At 58.7% G+C, this 27493-nt stretch overlaps 1 protein-coding gene across 12 annotated transcripts in view; it reads right to left on the bottom strand.

Moving 5' to 3' along the window:
• Positions 1 to 1016: 1016 nt before the first annotated feature.
• The window catches only part of DLG3 (discs large MAGUK scaffold protein 3), a 79745-nt gene continuing 53268 nt past the window's right edge, over positions 1017 to 27493 (bottom strand). For 5 of the 12 annotated variants that reach the window (XM_080365948.1, XM_080365953.1, XM_080365955.1 and 2 more), the window contains 15 exons: positions 27319 to 27463; positions 27007 to 27166; positions 22246 to 22402; positions 21769 to 21871; positions 15947 to 16061; positions 11984 to 12160; positions 11221 to 11296; positions 10511 to 10610; positions 7570 to 7611; positions 6789 to 6839; positions 5896 to 5997; positions 5543 to 5715; positions 4874 to 4983; positions 3798 to 3889; positions 1017 to 2026 (listed from right to left, as the gene is read on the bottom strand). In XM_080365948.1, the coding sequence (XP_080222074.1) occupies positions 1920 to 2026; positions 3798 to 3889; positions 4874 to 4983; positions 5543 to 5715; positions 5896 to 5997; positions 6789 to 6839; positions 7570 to 7611; positions 10511 to 10610; positions 11221 to 11296; positions 11984 to 12160; positions 15947 to 16061; positions 21769 to 21871; positions 22246 to 22402; positions 27007 to 27166; positions 27319 to 27463 (1710 nt within the window). In that variant the 3' untranslated portion in view covers positions 1017 to 1919. Of the gene's footprint in view, positions 2027 to 3797; positions 3890 to 4873; positions 4984 to 5542; positions 5716 to 5895; positions 5998 to 6788; positions 6840 to 7569; positions 7612 to 8728; positions 8775 to 10510; positions 10611 to 11220; positions 11297 to 11983; positions 12161 to 15946; positions 16062 to 16889; positions 19061 to 21490; positions 21653 to 21768; positions 21872 to 22245; positions 22403 to 27006; positions 27167 to 27318; positions 27464 to 27493 lie in introns of those variants that run through there. The other 7 variants (XM_080365956.1, XM_080365959.1, XM_080365952.1 and 4 more) reach the window with 6 other exon arrangements.

Genomic DNA, 27493 nt, shown 5'->3' with positions numbered 1-27493 from the left:
TTTGCTCTGGTGCTTGGCGCTGTGTCTGAGAAACAGCATTCGCCAGTTCTTTGTAAGGTGGGAGCATTCTTCTACCTACTCATAGCACGTGAGTACGCAGCAACATAGCTCCTGCTCAAAAACTGTGCGAGTTCCCCCCCCCAAGTTTACACAAGGCTCGTTCCCACGATAGAGCTCCGTTCAAGCATGGGAGCCAAAGACAGACATTTCTCAGCTTAGGGCCAACCATTTCAGCATTAACGGTTGCCTCACATGAAAAATCTTAGTGCACAGCACATGGGTGCAGCTCTGCATCCCCCTGCCCCACAGCCTGGCCAGCACAGGGCACCCAGTTCCATTTTCTAAGGTGACCTTGAGAGAGGAAGCAAAGCCCAAATTCAGAAAGAGGATTTAAGCAGAGATGTCAGACACAGAACCAGGCGAGGCGGCTGCACCTTCACCTGCCAAGCCCCAGCTCCCAGAGCAGCAGGCCAGGTCCCTGCAGTGCTGGAAGGACAGCCCTTCTACTGGGAAGGCCACCACCTGCACGCAGCGGAGCTGGGAATTTGGCATGGAACAGGGAAGAGAGGGAGGAAGTTTTTGAATTGTTACTGATTTGGAAAAGTGTGAACATCCATCCAAGGCACAGCTGGGGGCTTTTCCTGCCAGTGGCTAACGCAGAAGGGAATGCCAGTGTGCTGCCACAAGCTGGAATGGGTCACAGGTACAGGGCCAGCCCAACGTCCCAGGTTTTCCACAGCAACACAGGACAGCGAGTACCTTTGTTCCATGTGGCTGGTAGAGTATTTCCTAACTAAACACTGCAGATCTAGATTCTATTTACAATAGAGCCAGCTTAAAAAATAAGTTAAAAAACTGGATTTTATACCCATTCAGTTCATTATTAACAAGAGAAAAATGGAATAATGAAAAAAAAAAAAAAAAAGGCGCCAACACAGCAACACAATATGGTTTTGGTTTAAAATCAGCTTAAAAAAATAGAACCAAAAGGAAACCTCTCATGCAAACACGTAAGGTGGTGTGTAAAACAATGTGCAATTTAATGTGTAGTATCATCCATTCTCTTGCTCTGCAGCCTCCTGCTCAGTCTCTATCTCCCAGCCTCACTCAGATCAGCTGCGGCTCCTTGCTGTGTTACTCTGGACCACTGGTCCCTTCTGCACAGGCAGCGTACCAGTCTCTGTGTGGCCTCACAGACCTGGGGCAGCTGGCGGGACGCTGGCCCTGAAGGGAGACACTTCCGAAGCACCCGGTACTGTTTTGAGCTCTGCCTGCTCAAGCGGGCTCCCTCTGCCCAGTGGTTGGGACAGAGAAACCGAAAGATCCTTGCAGTAACACAATACCTTTTAAGAGAGGTCCCTCAGGTTTCCTAGTCCACATACATATATATATATATAATATATATATAATATCTCTCTATATATTATATATAAATTACATATACAGATAAATAAAATGCTTTCTGCTGCCTTTCTGTTGAACTGTTCAGAGCTGCTAGACAGTCACACTTGGAAAAAAAATGCCCCTGGAGCTCTGATACTAGCTCATGTGCTCAGAGTCCACATTTCACTTGTTTCTTACGTTAGTCCTTAGCTGCCTCCTCCCATCGTGATTCTTGGTTTAGTTAATAATAATAATTATAATAATAATAATAATAATAAAAAAAGACCTTGAATGGGTTCGCATCTGTCTCTAATGGAGCAGTAGGAAGGTCCATGCAGGAACGGTGGGAACAGTCACGTGATGAATGAGATGAGTTCATCCCGACAAAAGAAACAGGACTAGAAAACTCAATTTTGCGACGATCTAAAAAAGGGGGCAGGAATAGTTTTCATATCCCCCCTCCTCAGGGCAGAGGGCTTGGGTGGGGTGGGACTTCGGAGATCTTCTGCTCACAGGGAAGCAGGTGGGGGACATCTTCAGAGTTTCTCTGGGGATGGGACCCAGATGTAGTGCCCGGACTGGTCCTCGATGATCTGTTTGATTTTGCTGTAAATCTCTTCAAGAGAGTCTCCTTGTACAATGGCTGGAAAAGGAGAGAACAAGCAAGATCTTGAGCATCGGGCAGCACTGTGCTTCCCCTGCCACGAGCTACAGGAGAGGCCTTCGCTCTGCGCCTAAGGGGCTGCTGCGGGGTGGCCAGCCACTAACCAACGAGACAACCTGTGTCAAAGGAGCTGTAACAGGCACACAGTGACACAGGGTTAACCCAGCGTATCCAAGGGGATTAGTGAGAGCGGATCCCACGCTGGCAGAGGTCCTCGTGTGTGCGTGTGAAGTGCTGGCCGGGCTCTCCACAACAGGCTGCTAATTAGCTTTGCAAACTGTGTCACACCACCGCGCCCCGGCACCGCAGCTACTTCACCGCGGAGAGCAGGAGGGCCTCTTGGGTTAGCCGGTGCGTGCCAGGCGCATACACCAAAGTGCCAGATTTGTCCGTCCCCTCCGGTCGGCTGCTGAGGGCTCCTTGTGTGTGTTCCTCTGCCATGGGGTGGGAATCACAGTGCTGTCGGGCTGGAAAAGGCCAGCTTACGGCTGTTGCTCCCAGCAGCAAATCTTGCCCAAAGACCAGGGACGGTCTCGTCACTTAGCATGGACGCAAGACGAAGCACTTCACTGTGCTTCCTACATCAGAGGAGGAAGATGCGCATGGGGGGCCAAAGCTTTCTGGTAATTGAGCCTGCCTCTGTAGCCCAGCCAGGACCATCCTCCAGCACCTCTGGTTCCCTCATTATAAGTTCCTGGCATAAAACTGGCTACAGCAACTGTCTCTCTGCCCATTACCCACTTTCAATGATGGGTTTCAGCCAAGAGCGATCCTTTCCCCGGTCAACTTCAAACTCACCATCCAAGCCTGGTGATGTAGCATGCCAAGTGTCTGGCAAAACCATGGCGTGCGCTTTCATTGCGCTCTTCCTGGAAGAGCACACGGCAGCTCTGGAACTGCTGCCTGGGACAGGAGGTCTGGGGAAAGCTTTTACACTGTTTGTACCCATACATTTGCTCAGCTGAGATCCATTTTTGGAAAATATTCTGCTTGGGATTTTTCCCAGTAGCTGTTAGGTGGGTAATGCCGGGGCTGGCAGGATTATCACTCCTCAGCTTTAGAAGAAACAGTGCACTGCAGGAAAGATGGCACACCAGTTTCTCTGCCTCTTCACCTGCCCATGATTTTCCAGAATTAATCGTTAGAAACATGAATTCCTTAATGCACAAGGATGCCTGTGTCACAAGCAGCTCACGTCTGCAGGCAGAAAGCACCAGGCAGCCCCTGACCGGCTCTTCAGCAAAGACTACTTAGGAAGCCAGCCAAACTTCCAGTCTTTTTCTGGGAGATGTTTTGTAATAACTCAGGACAGTCTCAGCCATTTAGGTCACTAATTTTTACTCTCTCCTCTTCAAAATGACTCTCTTTTCTTCTTGAAAACACTCCCCTTGCCCATGTTCAGAGAGTTTTATTTCCTGTAGCCTTGCAGCACCCTGAATCTACACTGCACTACTCCTGCCTGGGGATTTTTTCTTTTTTTAGTATTATTAATGTTGGCAATAAGCTCTCACAAACTTGGAAAATCCTGCCTGACAACTTATGTCCTTCTCTAGAGCTGGTTTACTCTTATCCACTGATCTTAGAGCAGTCGCTTTGCAGAGCCCTGCTGGCAAAGAGCCATTTCTTTTTTGCTTTGATGAAGCTGGACATTTTCCCATGACCCTGCAGTGAGACAGTGCTGGTAGAGAGGTCACAGCTGCCAGCCAGAAAAATAAAACAAATCAGATACAAGCCTGTTCAGGACACTCACCTGTAAAATACTCTCCAAACTCTTGCTCGAGTTTCATGGCTTTGTCAAAGACCTTGTTGGCCTGTTCGTACGTCTGTCTCCGGTTCATCTCCCTGCCACGTACAAAAAAATAGCAACTTAGCTCTTTTTCTTAGCAATGAACAGAAGTAAAAATAGCTCATGGAGCCAGGGTGCCTGGGAAGTCTCCACACACCAGGGACGGAAGCTGTGCAGGACTCAGGACCCTTCCCCTTACGCTCTCTGCTGCCTTGGCACTTCATCTCAGCTTCCAACAGTTCTTCCCATCACCATCGCCACCCCCCTTTTGCCACAAATGTGGACTCAAATCCAGACAATCCTCCAAATTTTCAAGACCACTGCAGAAGTCTCCCTGCTTCTCCAGAGCTTGTCACCACCCCCCTTGCCTAGGTTCCCTCACCTTCATACAACACCCAAATAAGCAATTTGGCTGCTTCTGGCTTGAGAAGGGGTTTTCCCAGTCCCCTCAGTGCCAGTGGAGTCTCTTCTGATCTGAGAGCCCATCTCCAGCTACTAGATCTCCTCACACGTAATCTCCTCTGCTGCTGCTTGGAAGAGCTGCAAGCTTGTCTCTCACATCTTCCCAGCCTGCGCTCCCCAGGGCCAGGAGCAGCAGGACAAGCAGAAGGTTCCCCCTTAGGCATACAGGGAAGGTCTCCCCTCTGCTCCCCAGGGCTGTCCCGGCTCAGCAACCATCCAGCTGCGATCCACCACTGCAAGCTGTCAGCAGCTCGCCTGGCTGGACTTGGGGCCCAGGTGAGCAGGTTATACCAGGCACATTTGGGAGCATTTTTAGATTTCCCATGGATAATCCTCTCTGGGGTGAACAAAGGGCTTTAAGCCAGAGCAATCCATGGAGCCTGGGATGCACCACGGCATTAAATGTGGACGGACACCACAGAGACAGCAAAGGGCCCAGCCACCCTTAACAAGCGACAAGTTCAGCACCAGCAGCAATCTCTGCTGCTTTCTAAAAAGCAGAGGCAGCAGACACACAAATCCCTCATGTGTCAGAGCTGCTCGCCCTGGAGAGGCACAGAACACAGTATTGCACTTACATGAGAGCTTCAATGGATTTTGGTTTGATGAAAATGGCAATGGGATAAAGTTGTGCTTGTTGCAACCTCTTGATAGCATTGCCAGAGACATCCAGGATGCAGTGTTTCCCCTAGAAAGGAGACAATCAGGATCAGACCTACCCACGCAGTCTATTCTGTGCAGAAAACAGCTTGTTCATACAGGGATGCTCACAAGAGGAAAGAAGCTGCACAGATGGAAGACCAGTCCCGAGACAGAAGCCAGCTCCCAGTGGCCTTACATTCCCACCTTCTTAGGGTGGGACAGCAGCAATGCAAAGGGACCGAACCCTTGAACTGGTGACACAATTTACAAGCCATCAATACAGTCCAGCGCTCCTGCGGAGCCGCTGCTCCGAGGAGGGCAGCTGGGCACCCCTGCCCTGCCAGCTCCTGAGCACAAGGCTGGTGCCACCAGTGCCAGGCTTTTGGGTGGAGCTTGGATGACGGAGGTACCGCCCCGAGGTGGAGTAACGTGGCTAAGAAAAGTAGCCACGTGGCTTGGCAGGACCCCGAGGGAGGAGAGACTCGTGCCATGCTTGTTTAATGTGGTTACAGCCCTTTGTTAGCAATATGGGGAGCGGAGGGGAACTGCTGACACGTCCAGGTTCAGGCTGGATGCTGGTCCCCAGAATGCCACCTGGCACTCACCCTCTCCGCCACTGCCCGCACTGACTGAATGCTGGTCCCATAGAGATTGTCATTGAACTGCCCAGCCTCTATGAACTTGTTGTCCTGGATATCTTTCTCCATCTGTTCACGGGATACAACGAAGTGGTAGTCTTGTCCGTCCACCTCGTTCTCACGCCGAGCCCTGGTAGTGTCTGGAGGAGAGCAGGCATCGTGAGCAAACCAGGAGGGATGCACATCAAACCTCCCGGGAGGGAGAAACCCCACCCACGCTGCTGGCCCCCTCCCCACGCCGTGGGCTGAGCCCTGCAAGTAGCAGAGCCACCGCTCTCCCCACCCTCCAGCAAGGGCACCGAGCACCAGCTGGGACTTACGGGGCACGCAGGAACCAAACTTGTGTGGGAATTCGGAGATGAGGTCATCGTTAATTCGGTCCTTTGTCGGCCCCAGGATGATCACCGGCCTTGCATAGTGAACTGTGAACAAGAGCCAGAGCCTGAGGTCCTGCCGGCGCAGTGGGCAGCTGACCCTACTGCCACTGCTGGCATCAGTCCGCCCTCTCCCTGCTGGCAGTGGGTGCTCCTGCTCACACGGGCACACAAAGGTGCCTCCACCTATCTCCTCCTGGTCACAGTCATCATCTTCCCATCTTACCCAAACCATTTCAGCAGCCCTGGGGAAGATGCTGTGGGTCTCTGGGGCTGCAGATCAGCAAAGCTGCTCCCTCACTTGGGGCAGGAGCCAGACAACAGGGACAGCTTGGTGAGGATGCCACAGAACCAGGGGAGTGACAGGAGCCCAGGAATCTGATCCAGCTTTTGGCAAGGAGCGACCACCAAGGCTGAGACCATTCAGCCTGCAAAAGGGTCTACAGGGACTGAGCATCCAGCAGGATTAAACGCTGTGGGCTGAGGTGAGGGTTGCTTTGCAGCAGGCACCTGGCCCGAGGTAGGGAGGGATAATCCTGGTCCTCAGCTTGGGACTACAGCCCAGCCCAGTTTTAGCTCTGGATCTCTCCCTTGGTCTTGCAGACCAGGTCATGAGCCTCCTCTGTTGATTAAAAAGGGACAATCAAGGCCAGGGAAAGCCCCGTGAGGTGACGTCCATGCCCAGCTCTCCTGCTGCACCCAACAGACAAGAAATACCCCTTGTGTTCACCGGGTGTCATACTGGTATGGCAGAGGAAGGGAGCAGGTTGTACCGGTCACCTTGGCTCACAGGTACCCACACTGGAGCAGGCACAGGGCAGCTCAGTGCCAGGACTTACTTTCTTGCCGCGTCACCGGCTCGTACGATAGGATGGTGTCCTCTTGTCCTTCTGCAACAGAGCCAGGGAGAGGCAGGTGAGTGCTTGCAGCAGCTTTCCAGCCCCTCTGCACCAGTGAGGGGCTGCCTCCTGCCCCCGCCAGCCTCCCGCAGCTCTGGGGACACCTCCGGGCTGCCCTGTCACGCTGCCAGCTGATGTGGAGCATGATGGGCATGTGGTTACCAGCCCGTGATCCACGTTAATTATTCACGTCCCAGGTCTAGGTCAAGCCTCCTCTTTCCCTCCCTGCTGCTGCAGGCTCGGGGCCCACTGGGACACACCATCCTCCCTGTGGGGTGGGTGGCAGATGTGCTGCAGATATTCAGAAGACGCGCCGGGGAGAGGGGGAGCTTTCACTGCAGCTGGACCCCCATGCTCTTGTACATGCTTGGGCTCCAGGAGCCACCTATGCTACAGACCCGGCCTCTGGCCACTGCTTCCCACAGCGGGCACCGAGGATGGGGGACAACCATGGACTGGGAACCCACCATCCAGCCTTGGAGCAGAGCCCTGCAGCCAGGAGAGAGCAGGGAAGCAGGCAGGTTTGCTCCTGCCCCCCAGCCCCTGCTCCCCCCAGCCCCAAGGGGGCAGCTGGCTGCAGCATCCTGGCGTCACCAGCAGGAAGGACCAGCCTCCAAACAGAACCTCCACCAGGACAAGACAAGATGGAAGTGCCAAAACATGCACAGACAAACACACACGCGTGCACAGGGGCAGGAGAGCAGGCAAGACGCACACTTACTGGAACTGCTCTCGCTGTCACTGGTGTTTGATGTCACGCCCTCTGCAAAGCAACCAGAGAGACCCCCTTCAGAAGGAGCACGGGGGGAAGGCACGGGGCACCCCGGCTGTCACCCAGCACTACTGACCCAGGGCAGGGCAGCACCAGTCTCCCAAAAAACCTGCACCCCAGCACCCGCTGGGATGAGCCTGCGCTGCATGCGCAAGGGCGGCATCTCTCACCTTTTGCTGGGAAACTGGGGAGCGCGCAGGGATGCTCGGCTACTCTGGGAGAAGGCAGGGATGCCAGGAGGGGGCTGCCTGGCAGGCACGGGCAGACACGTGCAGGTGCTGGGCTTCCCCGGCCGAGGGAGGCAGGGTGCCCACGGCGGGGGAGGGGGGTGTGGGTGCAGCATGCACACAGGTGGCAGGGGAGGGCACAGCTCCATGCTGGCACGGGGGAACCTACCTCTGGGGCTGGGGCTCACAGAGACAAGACAGCGACAGGATGGGACAGAGTTTGGGGCTTTGCTTGCTCAGGCTGATCCCAGTGCTGCAACTGCCCCACCGAGGCTTGCTGGCCGCTGCCTGCCCCCAGGCGGGCTCTGTACCAGTCACTGGGGGTGCAGAGCTCGGCAGGGGACTCACACCCAGCTGGGAGGGCTGAGAGGCTCCCACCATGGTTGTTTTGCAGCTCTGGGTACACGGTGCCCCAGAAGAAGGTGGCAACACTTCAAAACACTGTCACCTGCCCCACTCAGAACGGACCCGTCATGGTCACGGCCACCTCCCACCCGCACTGGCAGTGGCTTCAAGTCTCCGAGAGCTAAACCAGCAGCCAGCCCAGCCAGGAGCAGGAGGAAGGGGAGGATGAGGAGGTACAGCTCACCCCCGGTGTGGCAGGCAGCCCTCAGCTGGGCACACTTAGGGCACGGCCAACATCCCCAAGCAAACTGCCCCGTCCCCTCCTGCGTGCAGCAGCGGCACCTCAAGCCCAGCAGCCTTGCCGGCAGATGTGGCCCAGATGTGGCGCATCCCGGCGGAGAGCATCACCCACGGGGCTCCTCCTTCCCCACACCCAGAGAAGCGCAGCTGCCCCGACCAGAGCCCGGCCGTTCCCCAGGCACCACCAGGCATGCCAGCGACGGAAAGTGAACGATGTGCATCAAAATTAGACTTACTCAGGTTCTTTGCTCCATAATAATCGTCACTTAACCCAGGGAAGTCCTGATTTCACAAGACAGCGAGAAGGGGGAAGAGGGGGAGAGAAGAGAGCGCAGGAGAGGGGAGTCAGAGGGACGGGGGAGACAGAGCCAGACCAGCATTAGTGACAGGAGTGCAGAACGGCCCAGAGCTGCAACTGCAAGTGAGGTTAAATGTTTTTCAGAGCTGACACCATCAGCCTGCTGCCAACATCTTGCCTTGTGAGGCTGGACCCCGCCTCCCGAGCTCACCCTCTCTCTACCAAAGAGCTCCCCAAGGGCCACCCTGGGTGTGGGGAGGGCAGGGTGGCCACGGCAGCACCTGCTGGACCAAGCGGTTGCAGCCCCAAGCTGCTAGCAAGCAGGGCCGAGGCGTTCCTCCGTGATGCCCCATGGGGTGCCCCGGCAGGGCGCAGTGGCTCTGTGCTCCCCTAGGACAGCCTGGCCGCTCTGGGGGCAGGCACAGCGCAGCCAGTCCTCTAACGCATGGCAGGGGGGCACGTTCTTCCACCCCTGCTTGTTAGCTGCCTGCGCCCCAGTGCTTGCACGGGCTGTGGAAACATGGGGGAAGGACCCCCCCACTGCAAGCTGGGATGGAGAGCAGCAGAGCACAGGGAGGGAGCTGGCTGCGGGTCTGTGACATGGGATGCTGAAGAGCATTGCCTGCCTCATCCCCGTGTCGTACATCGCTGCGCTGCAGGACTGGCTGACAGCAGCACCCCACTGAGCGCCCTGCTCCAGCACAGCACAGAGCTGACGGGAGCTCAGCCACATCCAGGCACTAAGAGATACCCAGACACAGACTTCTTCACCGCAGGCCCGGGGCTCGTGCTGGCTGCTAAGCTCACGGGAAGCTGGCGCCAGCCTGGCACGGGCAGCAGAGGGATGTGGGCAGCCCCCGGGAGCAGCCTGGCTTCAACCTCCTGCCTCTGCATCATGCCCAGGAGAGCTACTGGAGGGGAGGGAACATGCTTGCTGGGCTGGCACCAGGGCAAAGACACTGCTCTGCCTGCCCACACCCTCTTCCCCAAGGTGGGAGGACGCCTGCTGAAGGAGCGGATGCAGTTTCGCACCTGGGAGGAAGAGGAGCTGGGTTCAGCAACTCTCTCCAGTGCTGCCCTTGTCAGGATTTGGGGCAAGAAGCTGAATGCCCTGCCTTCACTGGGAGCCCCACGGTGCTGCCAGGTGAGAGCTGGGGACCCCCCAGTGTCTGCAACCAGCTACTGAAGATGTGCCCAAGTTGCAGGCAGGCAGCCCCTCCACCAGCGAGGGCACGGCTCCCCAGTGCCCACGGGGTTTAACCCAAGGCAAGGGCTCTCATATGGGAATACGGAGCTGCGAGTCACTCCTAGGGGAGATGGGGAGCTCTTCTGGGACCCCCCCCAGCCCCTTAGCCCTGACAGGGACAGGAGCAGCTCTGCAGGAGGTGGCCAGCCCCTTGCTTGAAGGGGAGAAGCCCTTGGCAGGTGGAGGGAGGGAGCAGAGCCCGCAGCAGAGGGGGGAGAGCAGGGGTCAGGTGGGTGTAAAGTTGGATGAAAGGATGAAGACATTGAACATGAGAGAGAAAGAGAGTGCCAGCCCGCAACCGTTGCTTTTGTTTCAAGCTCCGGTTTCTCCTAGCTGCTGGCATGACTGTGGAGCACAGACCCGAGCACGGGCAGATGCCAGGACCCCTGCCTGTGGAAACGTGCCAAACCTATCCCCGCAGGGCAGGGGACCTGAAGGTCGCACACTTGCCCTCTCTGGCCAGCTGCTACTTACGTTCCTGTCCGCTGCTCTCCTGGGCCAGGTTCTCTTTGCTCTTGTAAAATGGAAACTTTCGGGAGAGGCGGAAACTCTTTTTACGTTTCGTTTTGATCGACTGAAGAACATGGAGATGGAAGGGAGGACAGAAAAAACAATGGTTTTTAACGCATGTGGGAAAAATTAAAGTGAAGAGACAATGAGGAGCTGTGTCAGGGCAGTTACCCTCAAATGAAATCATGGAGATTACATGAAAATTGTAATGCAGGAAAAAAATTAAGCGTGGAGAAAAACATGTGGTAGGGATGCCGGGAAGCTGACAGGGCAATCAGCAGCTCTGCAGGGGTAGCCAGGCCATTCTCCCTTCCTTGTCCACTCACTAAGTGCTCCGCACGAGGGGAGAGGGCAGCTGTCTTCACCTGCATGAGCTGCCTGCAGTCAGCTCCCAGCCACAGGCCATGACGGGACAGGCTCTGCTCCCGCACCACTCCAACCTGGGGTCCTTCCCCAGCACTTTCACACCATCCCAGGCTCCTCTGCTCACGCCCTGCACAGTCACAGAGGATTCCTGCTGAGCAGATGCGGGCCCGGACCAGATGCAGACACACTGCTCTTTGCTTTGAGATGCTCCAGCTGCCCCACACTGGGAGCTCTGGCTGCTGGGACTCAACCTGCCCCTGCTAGCTATGGGCTCTGGGTGCCCCGCTGAGCCCCAGCTTGGCACTTACCCTGTTGGACTCAATCATGCCAGTCCTGGCGTGGAACTTCACTGTTTTCAACCGCGCTCTCTCCTTCTTTTCCACCCTGATCAGAAGTTAAAGGGGAAAAAGAGCTGCTAGACCCATGCATGTGCCCTCCGTACCGCCCGCTTGGCTCCCCAGGTGGCTCCATGCACCCTTGGGTGGTGGCCTCGTTGGCAAAGGGCAGCTTGTTCCCCAAGAGGGACAGATGTAGGGCTGCCTGCCTGAGGTCTGGCCAAGGCCAGCCTCTACAGGAGCAGCAAGGAGGACAAGTCAGCCTTCCCAGGAGGGGAGGGATGGAGAACGGAGGTGGGGCTCATTCTGTAGACCCGAAAGCAGTGGCAGCCTGGTCCTCTGCTCCCTGCAACTTCCAGTCTCAGGGGACCTGGGCTCACACAGCTGGGCAGGTTGTCAGAGGACACAAGGAGCAGCTTGCAGTCATCGCTGTGACTCGGCTCTCACTTGAAGCCCCAGACTGGCTGACACCAGCTATTCATCCCCACAGGGACCACAGATGGGGCTGAGCACTCCCCTCCTCACCTGCAGGCTCACCCAGCTTTGGGGAACATCTCCCCAGGGAGACCTGCATGCAGCCCCAGCTTGCCACCGGAGTGCCCTCCGTACTGCATGGCCACAGAGGGGCAGGTGGGCTGGGACCACAAGGAGATTCCACCCTGAGCAGACCCCCAAGGGCTGCAGGGCTCGTGGAGGCTGGGGAGCTCTGGGAGGTATCCTGCTGACGGACACTCACCTTTTCTTGCTGGGAATGACCCCAATCTGCTCACTCTCGCCGTGGGGTGTGACAAGCCTGGCTTGCCACCACTCATCATCAGAGGCGTTGATGACATGCAGGATGTCCCCATAGGAGAAGCTGAGCCCCTGACTGGGCAAGCAACTGTCCCGGGTCCGGTCGTAGTCAAACAGGGCTCTGCAGAGGAGCAGAGAGAGGAGCAATGCCTTCCCTGAGCACGGCCAGGCAGCGAGGGCAGCAGCACTGCCCATCTCCTGGGGCACTGCCACCTTCATACCTTAAAGGACTTAAGCCCAAACTTTGGGGAAGCCCCCCGCCAAAGCCACCAGCACGCCCCTCCTTGCTGGTGGGTTCAGCACAAGCCCTGGAGCACGCAACATGGGAATAACGGTGCTGGACCAAACCCATTCACTCTTAACCCCAGCTGCGAGAGGCACGCGGACCGGACACATTGAAGGTGGCTGTGGTTAGGAGCAGGCGAAGCTCACGCGGGCTCAAGAAAGCAGCAGTGTGCAGGAGGGCAGCAGGGAGCTGCGGTGGGGGGCTGTTCCCCACCGTCGCTTCCCAGTGGCTGTGGGGCCAAGGAGTGGGACGGGGAACATCAGACCCCAGTGCTGGTGGGTGGTTGCCCAGGCAGAGACCGCGGGGTGCTTGGAGCACGCACGTTTTTCATGTACAGGGGGACATTAGTTCAGAGCCTGTGAGTCAGGAACGCATCTGAGGGCGTATGTCTCTGCTTTCACAACTGATCTTTTTCAGACTCCTGAATACCTTCCCCGAGAACAGTTCATTTAGTTTAAAATTATCTTCAATGTTAAACTAACCGGTTACAGAAAACATTTTTAAATTATTTTTTAAAGCTAGATTTAAACCCAAACCCTTCCTGCACACACTTCATTGCATGCAGCACTGCAGCCTGTACCCACAAGCTGCTCTTAGTGGTTTCACGTTCACAGGCAAGTCATTCTACTGATGTCTTATCTCAAATAGTGTCTGCTTTGATATATCCACTTTGCAACAAACCAAACCAAGGTCACCAGCACAACCCCTACGTTCACTCCTTTTGACATTGGCCCTGCTCACCCCCTAGCCCAACACGAGCCCAAGCACCACAAACACCGGCTCACTGCTGATTTAATCCTGGCACTAACAAGCTTCCCTCAACCGGGAGGGACACCCTCTGACCTGCTCATCACCTCCCCTTCCACTGCAGCGTTTCCCAAGGGGAGCGTGTGGTGCAAGTGGGAAGGCTGAGGGACCCTGCAGCAGGTCCCTGTGGAGCAGCAGCTTCCCATGGAGCAGCAGAGCTGCGAAGGCATTTCTTCAGCCAGATTCCTGCTCCAGTGCTGCCAGGAGAGCACCAGGCAACGAAACCTTTCAGGTCACTTGGGACTGGGTCAAGGCAGCCAGTCTTGAATGGGGAGGAGAAGAGGGTTTGTCCGGTGGCTCGGGGAGGGCTCTTTGGGATGAGACCCAGTGCAGCCCTATTCATCCAGGCACATCCAGCCACCAGGTTGCTTCCCCTTTCCCAGCTTGCTCAGGGCTGGGGCAGCTCTCGTGCTTGGTCCCTCTGCACCCAAGCGTGGCACGCTGGAGCTGGCAGCAAAGCACAACAGGGCACTTTTGCTGGAGGTAAGCAACCCTCACAGGCAGCTCCTGGCCAAAATACAAGGCTACGCATGGCCAGCAAGCTCCTGCGATACCAGCACCATCCGGAGCAAAGCATGAGCCAAGAACTGGTCAGGCCGGTTCCCGAACGGTTCCCAAACGGAGGCGGGCTGTGGGGTGCCCTGCCCACACCCCGCACCCTGCCTCGCAGAGCAGCGCTGGCCCCACGGCTCCCTGCCTCCTCCCACAGCAGCCACGGGCATCCCAGGGCAGGCGCAGCAAGATCTGCACAAGGGCCAGACACCTGCGAAGCTGATGCATGAGATCTGATGCACGAGACATTTGCTTCCCCAAGGCACGATGCTCCCGGAGACCAGCCCCTGGCCGTGCCGGCACCCAGGACCCACCGTGGCTGGGTGCTCCCCGGTGTGCACAGGGTGCAGGGGCCAGACAGCAGCGTGGTCGCTCCGTTCTGCCCCCGGGCCAGCTCGCAGCACACAGCGGGAGCAGCCAAGAGAGCAGATGGTTTGGCTGGAGGGCAGGGGAGCAGTGCCAGGGGCTCCCACGGCCTCCGCCCGGTGCCCAGGCACGGTGCCCGCCTGAGCCCCGGCCCCACGCGGCACAGCCCCGGCACCGGCGGACTCTGCCCTAATGCAGCGCAGGCAGCACGTGAATCCGCTTTGCCCCGGCCCGTGCTGTGCAGCTGCAGCTCCAGAGCAGACGGTGAGGGCCGGCACGCCCCGGTGGGCCCCGGCAGGCACTCGGGGGCCTGGCTCTGGCCGCGCTGATGGCACGCGGGGTGCAGGGCAGCCTCACGGGGCTGACTCAAGCAGTCGGGTAGCAAGTCCTGTAATTGATGTCCTGTCGGCTGCGCAGCAGCTCAGCTGGTTTCGGGTAAACTCTGCTCGAAACTACCCCGCCCAGCAGGGCTGGCGCAGCCCAGGCACACGGTGGCTCGCGCAGGCACATCTGTGGGGTGTGCGGCCGCCGAGCCGGGGAGGGTTGGGAAGGGCCATGCTGGAGAGAGCTCGACTCCAGGATCACCCGCTCAGCAAGGTGCTGCCCAGCGACCACCTGAAGCCACCTGGGTGCGTACGAGGGGACACTGCTGCCGAGGCCACCAAAGCCAAGTGGAGGCATGCATTGAGACGTAAGATGCTACAAGCAGCCCAAAGGCAGCAGGGAGGTCTCTGGCTCGCGGGCATACCCCGATACACGCAGCACTTCTCCAGGCAGGGATCAGGAGACTCACAGGCTCAACTCAAGCTGGACCCAGGCTGGAGCCTACTTGACCTGTGAGGGTGGTCACGGGACAGCAGGGGAGCGAGGGCAGGACTAGCAAGATGTTTATTCAACACAGCACCCAGCAACTTGCACACCCCCAATACGGAGCACTGGGGTCCTAAATCATGCAAGATGCCTGCAGAGCCTAACAGGAAGGTGTGAACTGCAGGAACCCAGAGCTGCAGCTCCCTCCCCTCTGGCCAGGCTGGGCTTGCACCAGGTCTGGCAACAGCCTGAAGCCCCTCTGCATGGGGCAACAATGCAGTGGGAGATGCAGGCTGAAGCTGCATCACCCTCAGCCATTGTCATCCTTCCCACAGGGAAGAAGCATCCCCTGCTCCTGCCAGCTCCCACCTGCAACAAGCTGCGCTTGATGAGGATTTACAGGATTATTTTAATTACCAAGTTAAAATTACTCATTAGCTGTCACCCAACTCGTGCTTCGGTGGGCAGGAGGGGGCAGGAGGCAGGCAGGGGCAGGGGCTGCCCTGGCACACAGGACTAGCAGCAGCTATTGCTGCATGGCTGCTTAACCCCTGCCTGCCCTGTGCCTGGCTCCAGACCAAGAGCACATCGAGGGCTCAGAGCAATAATCCTCCAAAGAGCTCATCTTCCCTCCAGCCAGATCCTGCTGCAGGACTGGTGGGAGGAGACAAACAAAAGCCTGTTAGCAGGGAGTGGTTTGAGGAGAGCACCCTTAATGCTGCCCTGAGCAGAAGTGGCACTGGATGCCTGGCATTTCCCTGTTTCCCAGTGGTCCCCAGTAGGTCGGCCTGGCTGGCAGCTGCCCAGGGCTCTGTACAGACACCAGCACTTTCCAAAGCGAAGCAGCCCTCAGAAAAGGAGCACAGAGCATCTACCCCCAGAGAACCACTGCAGAAGTATCACTCTCCCTGCTGCACCCTCTGGGCTTCATGATGCATCTACCACACTCGCTTCCCTGGCCTCCAAAGCACCTGTTCACAGAGGTGCGTGAACCAGGCTGAACCATCCCACCCTGTGGGGATATACCCATCCCACCCACCTCTGGCTGCCTGGGGCAAGGGGGCAGGCGGGGGGGGCGAGCCTTACCGGACATAGAGAGATCTCTTCTCACTTGTCCGGAGCGAGCCGGAGCCAGAGCTCATGCTGCTGTTCATCATCTGCTCTCTCAGGTCGTGGATCTTTGACTCGAAGCGGCTGTACTCTGTGGGGAGAGAGCTGGTCACTGCAGGCAGGAGCTGCCCCTGAGCCATGCCCCCCCAGCACAGAGCAAGTAAGTGCCAGGAGAGGCAATGACAGCCTGTCCGTGAGGCATCTTGCCCATGAGCCCATCCATCCCCCCACACAAGGGAAGCCAAAGAGGCTGCAGCAGCCTGCGGGAGCCCTGGCAGGTCACCTGGAGCTGGCAGGGCACTGGCTGCTCCCAGACCCACTCCAACGTCCCCCAGGCAGCTTGGGCAAGGGCTGCAGACACCTCTACCGCTACTGAGCTGCAGCTCAGCAAGGGAATGGCTGGGCAGCGCTTAGCAAGCTGCTGACCTACAGAACAGTTCAAAATGTGCAGAGCCTCTCCAAGAGACCCTCACCCACCAGACGGAGCAGCAAGGCATGACTGCAGCCATGGGGGTCTCCACACCCACCGCTCTGCTGGCAGCACAGCTACTCTCCCCAGCAGGCACGGGGAAGAGGGTGACAAAGCACAGCTCCCATCCATGGAAGGGGAGCAAGGAGGAGGAATTCACCTTTCGCTCCTACATCCCGGTGGCAGAGACCCGCAGGAGGAGCTGGGGGACCATCCAGAAGCCGCTGCCACTGCCACGTCCCTGCCAGGCGCTAGGCGGGGAGCAACCGCCACCCTGGCGCCTGCCACTGTGCCAGCCAGACCTTCAGCCGGGTGCAAAGGTTGCGCCGGCAAGCAGAGGGTGGAGGCGCTGGCCCTGCTTACCCAGGGCCAAGCAGGGAAGGTTTGCCAGGCGGCAAGCAACAGCAGCACCATGCCACCACTGCCACAGCGCACCCCAGCAGTTCTCACCTGGTACCCTGGATTTCGTCCCCTGGGCACACCCTGCAGTTACATCCCTGCATCCCAGCGAGAGCGGACTGGTCTCATCTCTGCTCCAAGACTTGCCTAGAAAGCCTTGTCCGCAACCCAGCGGTTTAGATGCTGTTTGGGGCTTTTTTTGTGAACGAGAGCACCCCAGCAGCAGAAGAAACTGCTCACTGCAAAGCGGAGCCCCAGCAGCGCAGGGGGTTGTGCAGGCTGCTGCATCGCACAGGGGCAGTGGGAACAATGTGCTGCTAACAAATGCACTGCGGGCTGCGTCTGAGAGCCAGCCCCTCACCAAAGGAAGGGGAGAGATGACACTCGGTGCAGAGGCACGTGGGCTGGGGTTATGGGGTTACGCAGCTACAGCTCAGCATTTCCTGGCTCTCCAGCCCTTCACTCTGCAGCTGAAACCACCTGGGCATCCCCCTCCTGCACCCAGCTAGCAAAGATGCATTTTTACTTAAAGACCGAAGAAAAAAAAACAACCCAAAAAACCAGAAAACCAAAAAACCAAGGTAATACACACACAAAAACTGCCAAGGAACTCCACATGAAGCCCCTTCCCCTGCTACAGGACCTCAACAGGTGCCACACACCGGGCAGAGTTGGCTGCTTGATGTGGAGGTCACCAGAACCCCACTGAGCCCCACTGCCTCACGCTGAGGAGCACCCACCGCCCCTTCTGCTCGCAGAGGGAAACACAGCTGCAGCCAGGCATGGGCAAAGCTTATATTATAAGAAAATTGAATTCTGACACCAAAGCAGCACCGGGGTTTTACAGAGTTCCCAGCAGAGGTAGGTGAACTGCATCCTGCTCTGCTCCTCTCGCCCCACACCGGGGTGGACCACAGCATCTGTGGTGCAGCTCCTTCTGCCCCAGGATGCCCATGAGGTCTTATAGCCCCGAGGAGCACCTGTCCGAAGCAGGTAGCTTCTCTGTAAAGCCTTTTTGATATAGAAGAGCTATTTCCCCTAGAAAGCTGCTGAGCTGGGCACTACAACCCCTGCCCCAGTCGAGTCATCCCAAACCCCACCAAGGGCACAGACCTTCTGCACACCCTGCACTAAGAGGACCGCTGCTCCCTGCCACACGGACTTGCATCCCTCCCACAACATCCTTCCCCACAAGAAGCCCGGCATGGAGGATACACCACCCAGGATCGGGCAGGCAGCAAAGGGCAAAAGCAGGTTCAGCCGCCACTGGCATCAGGGCGGGGATGCTGGGAGGGCAACCTTTGGGTGCCACCGCCCTGCCAGAAACTGTGTCCACTGCATGAAACCCAAGGGCAGAGCTCAAATGCCCCCACCTCAGCCAAAGCACTCCATGGAAATGGGCTTTCCAAGTTTTGCTGGAGCAGCCACGCTGCTTGGAGGGGCTGGAAAAGCCTGCAGGCACAAGAAGCACAAGCCAGACCGGAGGCAGCAAACCGAAGGAGGACACAGGGATTGCTCTGGCTTTATCCCCCAGAAAGAAAACACAGCCCAGTTTAGGAAGGGGTCTCCGAAGGAGCCACCAACCCATACTCCAGCTGTGGGAGGGTGCAGAGTGGAGGAACAGCCAGCTCCAAAACCAAACCCACCACCACCCTCCCCAGTGCAGGGGAGGCAATGCTACCCTGGGAGTGAGCATGGGACGCTCCCAGTTGCCACCCCCCTTTATCTGTGTGCTGGAGCAGCCTCTAAGACAGTTACTGGCAGATAACCCCCAGCAAGCAGCGCTCCCGCCTTTGCACCCTGGCTCGCAGCCACCTCGCCTCTGCATCCTGCAAGATCTCCTGCACAGCCAAAATCTGTCTGGGAAGCCCGTCCACAGGTCCACAGCACAGCAGGGAGGTGAGCCACAGCTGATCCCCACCTCCCCAGCATTCCCATGGGACCCAGGTGTCGGGTATGTTCAGTACACACTTACCAAGACTGAAAAATATGCAACAGGTGACCTGGCGCCTCTCGCTGCGAGTGCCACGTGCCAGGACATTTGCTATTCCCACTCAGCAACTCAGTAAAAACACCGCTCCACCCTCCCACCGCTCTTCGCATCCCAGCGTGCGGGTGCCCCTGGAGCTAGGCCTGACCCTGCACCTCAGGCTGAGCTCAGCACTGGGAGCAGGATACGGCCCTGCACACCTGAGTGCATGCAAGTCACAGACCATTACGATCAGGCACCAAGGATCCCCAGCACTGGCACACACTCGAGTGGTGCACCTGCAAACATACCCAGCAGAGCCAACAAGACAGCAGGTCTGGGGGTGATTCCTGAGCACCAGAAAGCAGTGCAAGGGGAGAAGGTGCTTATAGGGAGGGGAGTTGCATTGGAAAACACCCCCTGCGCATGCATAACGCCTCATGCACGTGCCCCACTCTCCCTAGCATGCAAACTCACCCACCCAGGGCCAAGCTGGCTCCACCAGGCCATCAGCAGAGCCTAGCGATGCTCAGCCACAGGCTCCAGCCTGGCCACCAGCAAGAACTACCCCCAGCTCCACCCTTCCCCTCCAGCCCAGCATTCTGTCACCTTGACCCCGCACACCTTCCAGCTGCGGGATTACAGACACCTCCCTGCACAGGACACACGCACGTGCCACGTTCCCAGGTGAGCAGAGAGGAGTGCCCGCGGGGAAAGCTTGGAGGCTTTTAGAAGTTGTTGCGCGGCCTGACACTTCCCTTTGAGTGACCAGCTCAGAGAAATGCTGTCACAGTTTTTGTATTTTTAGGCTAGGAATATCAAGGCTTTGTTGCGTGGGGCGTGAGGAGGGTGAATTGCCAAACCCAAGCGTTGGTGATAGTGGCGGGCAAAGGTCGGGGGAGAAGTGCTGAAGGGGAAGGGACCTCACAAACAGCTCAGAGGCACCATCGCAGGGAGCAGTCTCCTCCTCCTTGATGGCATGCAGCAGTGGTCAGAGGCACTGCGCCAGGCGCAGGAGCTCAGAAGAAAGGCAGGACCACCTTCTATCCTTCCCTGGTTTTGTCTTTGCTTCTTTCCACTCCTAGTGACTGGCGGGATCCTGCAGGGAGGGCACCTCATCCCCTGAGACCTGGGGGCAAGCAGCCTCTGCTCCCTCAGAGCCTCAGCGAGGTCAGATGCAGAGCACGCGTGCACTCACCCAGCACCCCACAGGCAAGTCCTACCCACGCTCACGTACAAGAGACCGGTGCCACACTCCACCTCTGCTAGCAGGGAGGAACTTCTCAAAGCCCCTTTCCACCAGCATCTCCTCCTTTGGGCATCTTACGATCCAGCTTTCCCTCTCTTTCCACAGCCACGATGCACATAGAAAAGGCAAACATTTCCAAGCACGCATCCCCTCGAGGGCACCCAGTCTCACCAGCACCTGGGGCTCGCGCCAGGGAGACCCCTGCCCTTGGCTCCCAGGCCTTCAAGCCCTGCAGCACTGAGGTGAGCTCCCTGGGCACAAGAGCCTGTGTTTCACAGCAGCCGCCTGTGTGCCAGGTGCTGCTGCCCGCACGGGCCAGGAGCCGTCACAGACGTGGAAAGCCACCGGCAAGAAAAGCACTGACATTTCAGCCTAGGTCTAAAGGGGTTTCAAAACATTTTGTGCTGTTTGACATTCAGGAACCACTCTTGGTTGGCATCTTTGCCAAATCTCAAGTGGCGATGGGAGCCAGAACTACAAGAACATTAAGTGCTTCCTGGAAAGAAAGGGAAAAAAAATCCCCAAACAAACAACAATAACAAAAAAACCTCCAATAAACCCCACACAAACCAAACAAACCCCACACCCACAGCACAGCCCTGAGTGGCACTAACGGCTCCACGCCCCAATGGCCGCTGCCATGGGACAGAGGGGCAGCGGGGACAGGGACCCGCAGGGCACTGCCCAGCGATGCCACCCGGGAGGTGGCACCAGGCCAAGGGCGAGCGAGGGGCCGCACGCCGGCCCCACTGGAGAGGACCAGAGGTCCCGGGGGAGAAAACCAGTGGGTCCCAGGACACCTTCCCCAGGGGCCGGGAATTGCTGCATCCTGGCAGCGGCACGGGGCTGCTGGGGACACGGCGACGGCGCGGCAGCAGCCCCGGCCCCTCGCCCGCCGCGGGCTGCCCCTTGGCCCACGGGCGCCGCTCAGCCCAGCACCGCCGGCCCGGGGAGGGGTTTGGCGGGGAGCTGCCCGCACCCCCCGCAGCCGCGACCGGCCGCCCCACGCGGGACCACCAGCCCCCGGCACGTCTGCGAGGGAACTAAAGGCCGGGGCCAGCGAAAGGTACCGGCGGGGCGGTGGGGGGGGGGGCGGCGGGGGGATGCTCGAAGTAGGGGACGTGCCCCTCCACCGAGGCCCCGGTTCTAACGCCCACCGGCCCCGTGGTCGCAGGGGCGGTCCCGGAGCCACCCCCTTGGGCCAAGCCCCTCTCCGAAGCTCCCCCCGCCCCCCCCAGCAAGGTCCACGGGACCACGGAGCGGGGCCTCGCGGCGACGCCATGCCGCAGATAGACACCCCCCACCCCGGAGACCACCCCCCTCCCGGCGAGGCCCCCCGCCGAGCCCAGAGCCGGAGGGAGCGGCCCGACCCGTGCGGCCGGGCCAGCCGCGGGGCCGGGGAGGCGCGGGCGACGCCGGCGGAGCCCCGCTCACCTACAGGCCGGAGGGGGGCGGCGGCAACCCCGGCAGCAGCCCCGGAGCCGCCCGGCCCGCACACAAAGCCGCGCAGGCACCGCCGGCGGGACGCCACCGCCCCGCCTTCTCCGCCGCGCTGACCAATCGGCGTCCGCACCTCCCCCCGGGCCCCGCCCCGCCCCAATGGGCGCCTCGCCGGCCGACCCCGCCCCGCGCGCCAGCCGACGCCCCGCCCCCTTCATCTCCATGAGACGCCCCGCCCCGCCCCGGTGCCGGTGCCGGTGCCGGTGCCGTACCTTCGGGCCGGTACTGCGCGATGATGGTCACCGTCTGCCCCGCCCGCTTCAGCGCCGCCGCCGCCTGCTCGTGGGTAGCGTTGCGGAGGTTCACGCCGTTCACCTGCCGGAGAGAGCGGCTCCGCTGAACCGGACCGACCGAGGCTTGGTCCGATCGGGTCTGCCCCGCACCCCGGCCCTCGGCACCGCTTCCTCCCGCCCCCGTACCGGTACCCGCGGTATCCGCACTCTCACTGCCTCATCACCCAGCCCCTGTGCCCCCCAGGACCATGCCTGGTACCGGCATCCCCAGTACCAGCACCTCCAGTACTGGCCTCTCCGGTACCCGCTCCCGGTACCCGTACTGGGGGTACCCCCGCCGGCCGGCCAGGCACCCAGAGGCCACCTCCGCACCAGGGCTGGGGCTGGGCCCTGTTGAACTGCCCTGGGTGGCGGGGGACAGGGGTACAGCAGCAGCGGGTATCCCCCGCAACTCACCGAGAGGATCCGGTCTCCCCTCCGCAGCTCCCCGCTGAGGTCTGCAGGGCCTCCAGCCAGGATGAAGGACACAAAGATCCCCTCACCATCTTCCCCTCCAACAATGTTGAAGCCCAGGCCGGTGGAGCCTTTGTGCAGGATAATTTTCCGGGGCTCCCTGGAAGGGCAGACATGGGACAGGGAGACATTAGGGTGAGCAGCAGCGAAGCTGGGGACAGGATCGGCCGTGCCCGGGCTTCCCAACACACCGGCAGGGCTGGAGTCACCCCCGGTGCAACCTGGTGTGACTCAGCCCTCGGCACCAAGGAGGATGATGAACTGGCAGAGGTGCGGGCAGTTGCACGAGCGACATGAGACACAGCACGGACAGAGACAGAGCATCTGCTGCGAAATCACACATAGGAAATATTGGACTGCGAGGTGACACTGGGTACTGCCAGCCTGGGCACTGAGGATGGTGCAGCCGTGCCGGGGGTGGATTTAGCCCCTCGGCACCCGTGCAGCACAGCAAGCGTGCCTGCAACTCCACACACCCCCGTGCCACAGGCTGTGCGCCGCTCAACAGAAGTCCTCAATTTTTCAATGATGACAATCCTTTTGTTGCAGCTCAAACAATAGGCAAGCGAAGGCAGAAAAACTGCCTGGCATTGCAAAAATCCTGTGTGAATTTTCATCTGGGAAAAAAACCCCAAGTCTGATGGAAATAATGGCAGCTCCCAGCTCAAGTGCTGGATTAAAATAAGAAGGAACAAATGACACCAGACAACCAGCACAGGCTGGCAGTGACTGTCAGCCAACACGACACTGGGGACAATCAGTGCATCCGCTGCAGTGACCACCTGGATCGCAGGAGCTCTGGTGGGTACCGCAAGGACCAAGGACAGGCCGGTGACTTCAGCAGCCTGATGAACCCTGCACCTACCAGGGAGCAGAGGGAGATTTCTGGGATGCAGTAGGAGAGATGCTGGAGCTCCAGGCATGGCACTGGCTGAGCACACCCACAGCGGACCCTAAAATGGTGGCAGACTTGTGCTAAGGGGACCCTGGCGCACCAGGGGGGCTGGCCCAGCTGGCCCCCCTGGCTGCCGGCAACAGCCAAGAAAGGAACAGGGCTCAGGCAGCACAAGTGGAGCAGGGTCCCAGGGGAATAAAATTTGGCTGAGCAGACAGCACAAAGCCCTGCAGCCTGGCAGCATGCTCCCAGGCCGCTCTTGCAAGAAAACATCTTTTTCAGCCCCCCTGGGACAGGCTGGAGCATGACTGCTGTCACCTGGGCAGATAAGGAAAGGTTTTGATGCTTTCATGGATGCTGGTGGCAGGATTTACCTCCAGGGACACACACCAGCACCCCAGGAAAAGTCTCCCCCCCATCCTTCCCTGTGGGGGAGTCCTGATGAGCTTATAAGGAACAATAGGAGCAGGAGACAGAAGTGCAGGACACCTTGCAAGAAGGTCTTGGTGTGCTCCTGCCCTGTCCAGGACTTCGGGCTCAGCACAGCCTGACTGTCTTGGCTCTCCCAGCAGCTCCTCTCCCTGTCCCTGTGCCTCCCACGAGGCACAGCAGCATCCCAGTCCCCTATCTTTGGTCACACTTGCTTCTGTGGCTTCACCGCTGCCTTGAAGGGGACAGGGATGGCTGTCCCCTGTAGGACATGAATGATGAGACATTGATAGTGAACACTGCAGTGTGGCAGGCTCTGCTGGTGGCACCAGCCAGGAGGTGCGAGGGGCGGAACGCACTGAATGCTCCATGCCACAGCCACCCTGCACTGCCTGGCTGCCTCTCACCGGCTGCAAGGCCCAAGGCTTCCCTGACCCACACACAGGGGTTTATGGAAGCACAGAAAGGATCCAGCCTTCACTCTGCTAGACCCTACAGACTTTACTCCTTCCTGCCCCTGCAGGCACAGACAGCACAGCCCTGACTGGGGGGAGCAGCCAAGTGAGGGCAAATTCGCAGCCTGGCTCCCCATGCCTGCAGCTCTACACCATGCATTGCCACAGCCCCTTGCCTTCAAACGCAGAGGTCCAGCAGAGCTGTAACTCCAGCTATGCATTTCTGATGGGGCAGAGGCTGAATCTACCTTGTGACCTTCAGAAAATACCTGCTTTATCTCTATGGCCTCTGAGATAAGCAGGGCTCAAGACTCAGCTGGACCATAGCATGAGGCTGGGATGCAGTAGGGCAAGAAGACACCAGGGAAACACCATGGAAATGCCATTTGGGTCAAAACAGGCTTAACTCCAAGTCCTTGGGATGCCACCAGGGCTTGGCTCAGGGCTGGCTGCAAGGGAGCAGGGAGGGCTGCAGCCGTCAGTCCCTCTGCAGCAAAGCTATGCTGGGGCTAGAGCTTTCCCAGGGGAAGAAGCAGGTCAGATTTCTGGGTCTGCAAACCTGGCCTCCAACCAGCTGATGAACTTGCTCCGCCTCTTGTGTTTTGTTGCTGCTCAAGCAAAGTGCAGGAACCACCACTGCAACTCAGCCCAGGGGGAAGCATCCTCAGCACCCATGAGGATCAGACAGTTTGGTGAAAGGTAGAAAGACACTACAGGAACCAAGGAGAGGAAATAAAGCCCCAGACAGGTACATCTCCAGTCTCAGTCATGACGTGCACTCTCTGCTTCCTTTCTCATCCCAGGAGGCAGGACATGGATCCTGCAGGCAGGTCCCATGCCAGACGTTGCAGCGTTAACACTGGGACTTCAGCACAGAGTGACTGTGGGGATCCAGTGGGGCTATGCCAGGTCTGTGTTGTAGTGGTGGAGCTCACCGGAAAACAGATGCTCTGTTCCTTGGCCCTGAGCACTGCAGGACATGAGGGTCACTACGTCCACGTCCACATCTGCAGCAGCACTTGTGCCCGTGAGAGGGGAAGAGGCTTGATACTGGATCCAGGCTAGGTCCCTCTGCTTCTCCTGGTGAATGGCTAGCAGAAGCCTCCTGGGACACAGCTGCTTTTTCAGGGGAGTCACTGCCTTTCTCCACACCAGTAAGATGCATTTGGACCACATGGGTCCTACTGTACAACCTTGGTGATGCACAAACCAACAACATCTTCATCCGCAGCAATAAAGCCGTCCTGGGAGGGTCGGTGATGCGCACGAGGTTTTCAGTGCTGGGGTGGATGAGGGAGGGGCTGAGCCCACTGCTGGCCGCAGATCTGTTGGGGAGCAGGGGGCTATCGGCCGAGCAGTACCAGCCCGTCTGCAGCGGGACCCTCCACAAGGCAGCACCATCCTCTAGCGGCCACCAGCCAGTGCTGCACCATGGCCACTGCCAAGCCACCGCTGAGCCCCTGCCGAGCCACCACCGTGCCACTGCCACTGGGCCGTGTCCAGCCTGGGCTGGGCTGCTCGCTCTGCCCTCTGGCCCGCAAATAAGGACATCAGCGCGTGGAGGAAGGGACAACCTGGTGAGACCGGGGTCCCTGGCGAGAGACAGATGGTTGTTTTCCGAGCGCTGGGACTCAGTCCCTTCTGGGGTGCAATGTAGTGGCAGAAAGCACTGCTCCTGCATGTGGCATCATCCCTCAGTGCCCTGACGGCACAGGAGTTGCTACACCCAGCAAGGATGCAGCACCAGGAACAGGCTGTTGAACTGGCACCGTTGGTGCCAAGAACAGCGGGGAGAGACGGGGCACAGGTGGAGGCCAGTGCCGCACAGGTCACGGTACACAGAGGCACCTGGCTGTGGCCAAGCACCAAGAAGCCAGAAATCCGCATGATGAAGGTGAGTGTAGTCAGTCTCCAGGAGGACAGTGGCCCTGGCACTGGATGGCAAGTCAGGGTCTCCTGCTCCGGCATCTGCCAGTGCCCTGCAGAATGGGACAATCGCAGCCGAGGCTACTGCACCTTCCACTGCAAATGTAACAACAAAACCAGCCCGTGACCTTGCTCCTAACCACAGAGCCAGCACTAAGCCTAACCTGAGTTTCAGTCCTAAGAATGCAGCCTGAGCCCTGCAGCCCTGGCCCTGGGGATACCAAACGCAGAGCAGGCTCAGCACTGGCCCCGAGGCTGTTGCAAGTAGAGGGAAAGCTGTGAGCCCTGGTAAGCAGAGCAGGACCAGCTAGGTCTTGCTCTCCTGTCCTCAGCACAAGGCTTTGGAGAAGTTTTACATCGCATTTAGGCTCAGAGCAACGTCTTCTTTGTGCTCCTCTTTATTTCCTGGGCTCAGGAAACAAACCTGCTCGTGCAGCATAGATGATGCTAGCAGGGAAAAGGGGGCCATGCCAGGGCTGCGCAGGAGGCTGTCAAGCCTGGAGCTGGCAGCTGGTGAAATGGCACCTGGGTGCAGGTGGTTTGGGATGCTGGGCTCAGGGAACATGGGAGGAGAAGCCCTACCTGTACCCAGAGCTGTGCCCCCCTCGGCCCCTCACTCCCAGCACAGCTCAACTCAGGGACAGGCGGCTCACAGCCTGGGAGCCTGTGGCACTGCTGGCACTGGATGGCACCGTAAGGGCAGGGAACACCTTGTATGCCAGGTATTGTAAAACAAGTAAAAGAACAAAGCTGAAATGCAGACATGTAAGGCTCAGGGAGGAGTAGAAGGGAGAATGGGAAAAGTGGGGATGCAGTGAGCCAGGGAGCGATACAGCAGGGCTGGTCTCAGTGGGGGTGAGCACAGACCTCAGTGCAGGGGCCCCAAGCTTTGTACCATGCACCCACAAATGGGCTTTTGGCCGAGGTTCTGCGCTGGCAGTGAGGGAAAGAGGGAAGGAGAAGGAACAAGAATTAGGGATGCTCATGCCTGGTACTCACCTGGTGAAGTCCTCATCCCCGATCATATGCCGAGGGATGGGCGAGTACCGGGATGGAGTCACCTGGGGAGGGACAGGGTAGGCAGGCTTGCTCTCAACGCTGCCCAGGTAGCCCAGACTGGAGTTATGGCTTATGTGGTTGTCAGCCAAGGCTGAGAAGGCTGCAGGGGAGGAGAAGGGCATCAGGAGCAGAAATCCATCTGCAATGCAGACATGGAGACCAGCCCGGCATCGCCCATCGCCCCAGCACGCTCCGTCCCCCCAAGCCCTGTGGTGCCTGGCCTGCTGCGCCAGTGGCCGGAGGCGTACGTACTGCTGGCGTAGTCGGGGGGCGCGTACATGTCGTTGAGGTGGATGTTGCCGGGCTTGGCCACTTTCAGGTACACCATGTCAGAGGTGTTCTTCAGGGCGGCCACCGCCTCCTCGTGCCGCACGTCCTGCAGGTTCGTGTTATTCACCTGCCGGAGGGAAGGGGCTGCATGACATGG

This window comes from Falco punctatus (genome assembly GCF_963210335.1).
Source record: "Falco punctatus genome assembly, chromosome: 15".
Taxonomy (NCBI): Eukaryota; Metazoa; Chordata; class Aves; order Falconiformes; family Falconidae; genus Falco; species Falco punctatus.
Note: the sequence above shows the minus strand (reverse complement) of the source record. Positions and strands in the feature narration are given on the sequence as shown.